We start from the raw sequence: 834 nt of genomic DNA, 5'->3' as shown, positions 1-834 counted from the left end.
AGGACCCAGCACCAGCACCCGGGCCCCGGGCCTGCCCAGCAGGACCCAGCACCAGCACCCGGGCCCCCTGCCCAGCAGGACCCAGCACCAGCACCTCAGATGCCAGTGCCCAGCACCTGGCTGGGCATACCCAGAGGTTCACCTTGTCTCCTAGCCAGGGCCGTCCCCCAAATGTGAAAGCACAGGCCGGGAAGCATTCTTCAGGGACCTGGATCTCAGTGGTGCCACGTGACCCCGAAAAGCCCATCCACAGCTACACTGAGGGCCCTGGAGGGCGGAGGCGCTCCTCCCCCGGCTGGGGAATTCACCATGAGTAAACGTCCGCAGGGAGGGGGAGGCGAGGAGAGAGAGAGCTGGGAGGAGTGGGGGGAGCTGAGGGAGAGCCTGGTAAGAGGCGGGGAGTAGACGCTGAAGTCTCCCTTCTGGCCGTCACAGGGTACGGACACAACAGCTCACAGGCCTCACACAGCCCGGCCACCGGGGTGCTCAGTCCTGTGGGAAGCGGCCGCAGCCCCGCTCTGTCCCCGACTCGGGGATCTCTCACTGCTGCGACTCTCATACACAAACACACGCGAAGCGCGAGGCGCCCGCTCCTGGCCCACGGACGCAGTGCGTCCCATCTGAACGGAGAGCCCTTGGCCGGGGCTGGTCTGCCCAGGCCTGCTGCAGGGCCGCAGACAGTCACCGGATCCACGCATCCACCTGACCTCCGGGGACCGGCGCCGCCGCCCTGCCCCAGGGCTGGCTTTTACCAGCAGGCTCCCCAGCCCCGGTCTCAAATGAGCACTTCTTGAGAAAAACAAAGCACAGTTGCTATGTTGTGTGGATGCTCAC

General features: G+C 65.9%; 1 protein-coding gene across 1 annotated transcript in view; it reads right to left on the bottom strand.

The window, feature by feature from the left end:
- The window catches only part of Siah2 (siah E3 ubiquitin protein ligase 2), a 2,552-nt gene extending 1,932 nt beyond the window's left edge, over nt 1-620 (bottom strand). The window contains exon 1 of the mRNA XM_013029866.1: nt 545-620. Coding sequence (XP_012885320.1) covers nt 545-620 — 76 coding nt within the window. The remainder of the gene's footprint in view (nt 1-544) is intronic.
- Nucleotides 621-834: the final 214 nt, after the last annotated feature.

This window comes from Dipodomys ordii, unplaced genomic scaffold (assembly GCF_000151885.1).
Source record: "Dipodomys ordii isolate 6190 unplaced genomic scaffold, Dord_2.0 Scaffold124, whole genome shotgun sequence".
Classification (NCBI taxonomy): Eukaryota; Metazoa; Chordata; class Mammalia; order Rodentia; family Heteromyidae; genus Dipodomys; species Dipodomys ordii.
The sequence above is the reverse complement of the archived record's forward strand: the minus strand, read 5'-3'. Positions and strand labels throughout refer to the sequence as shown.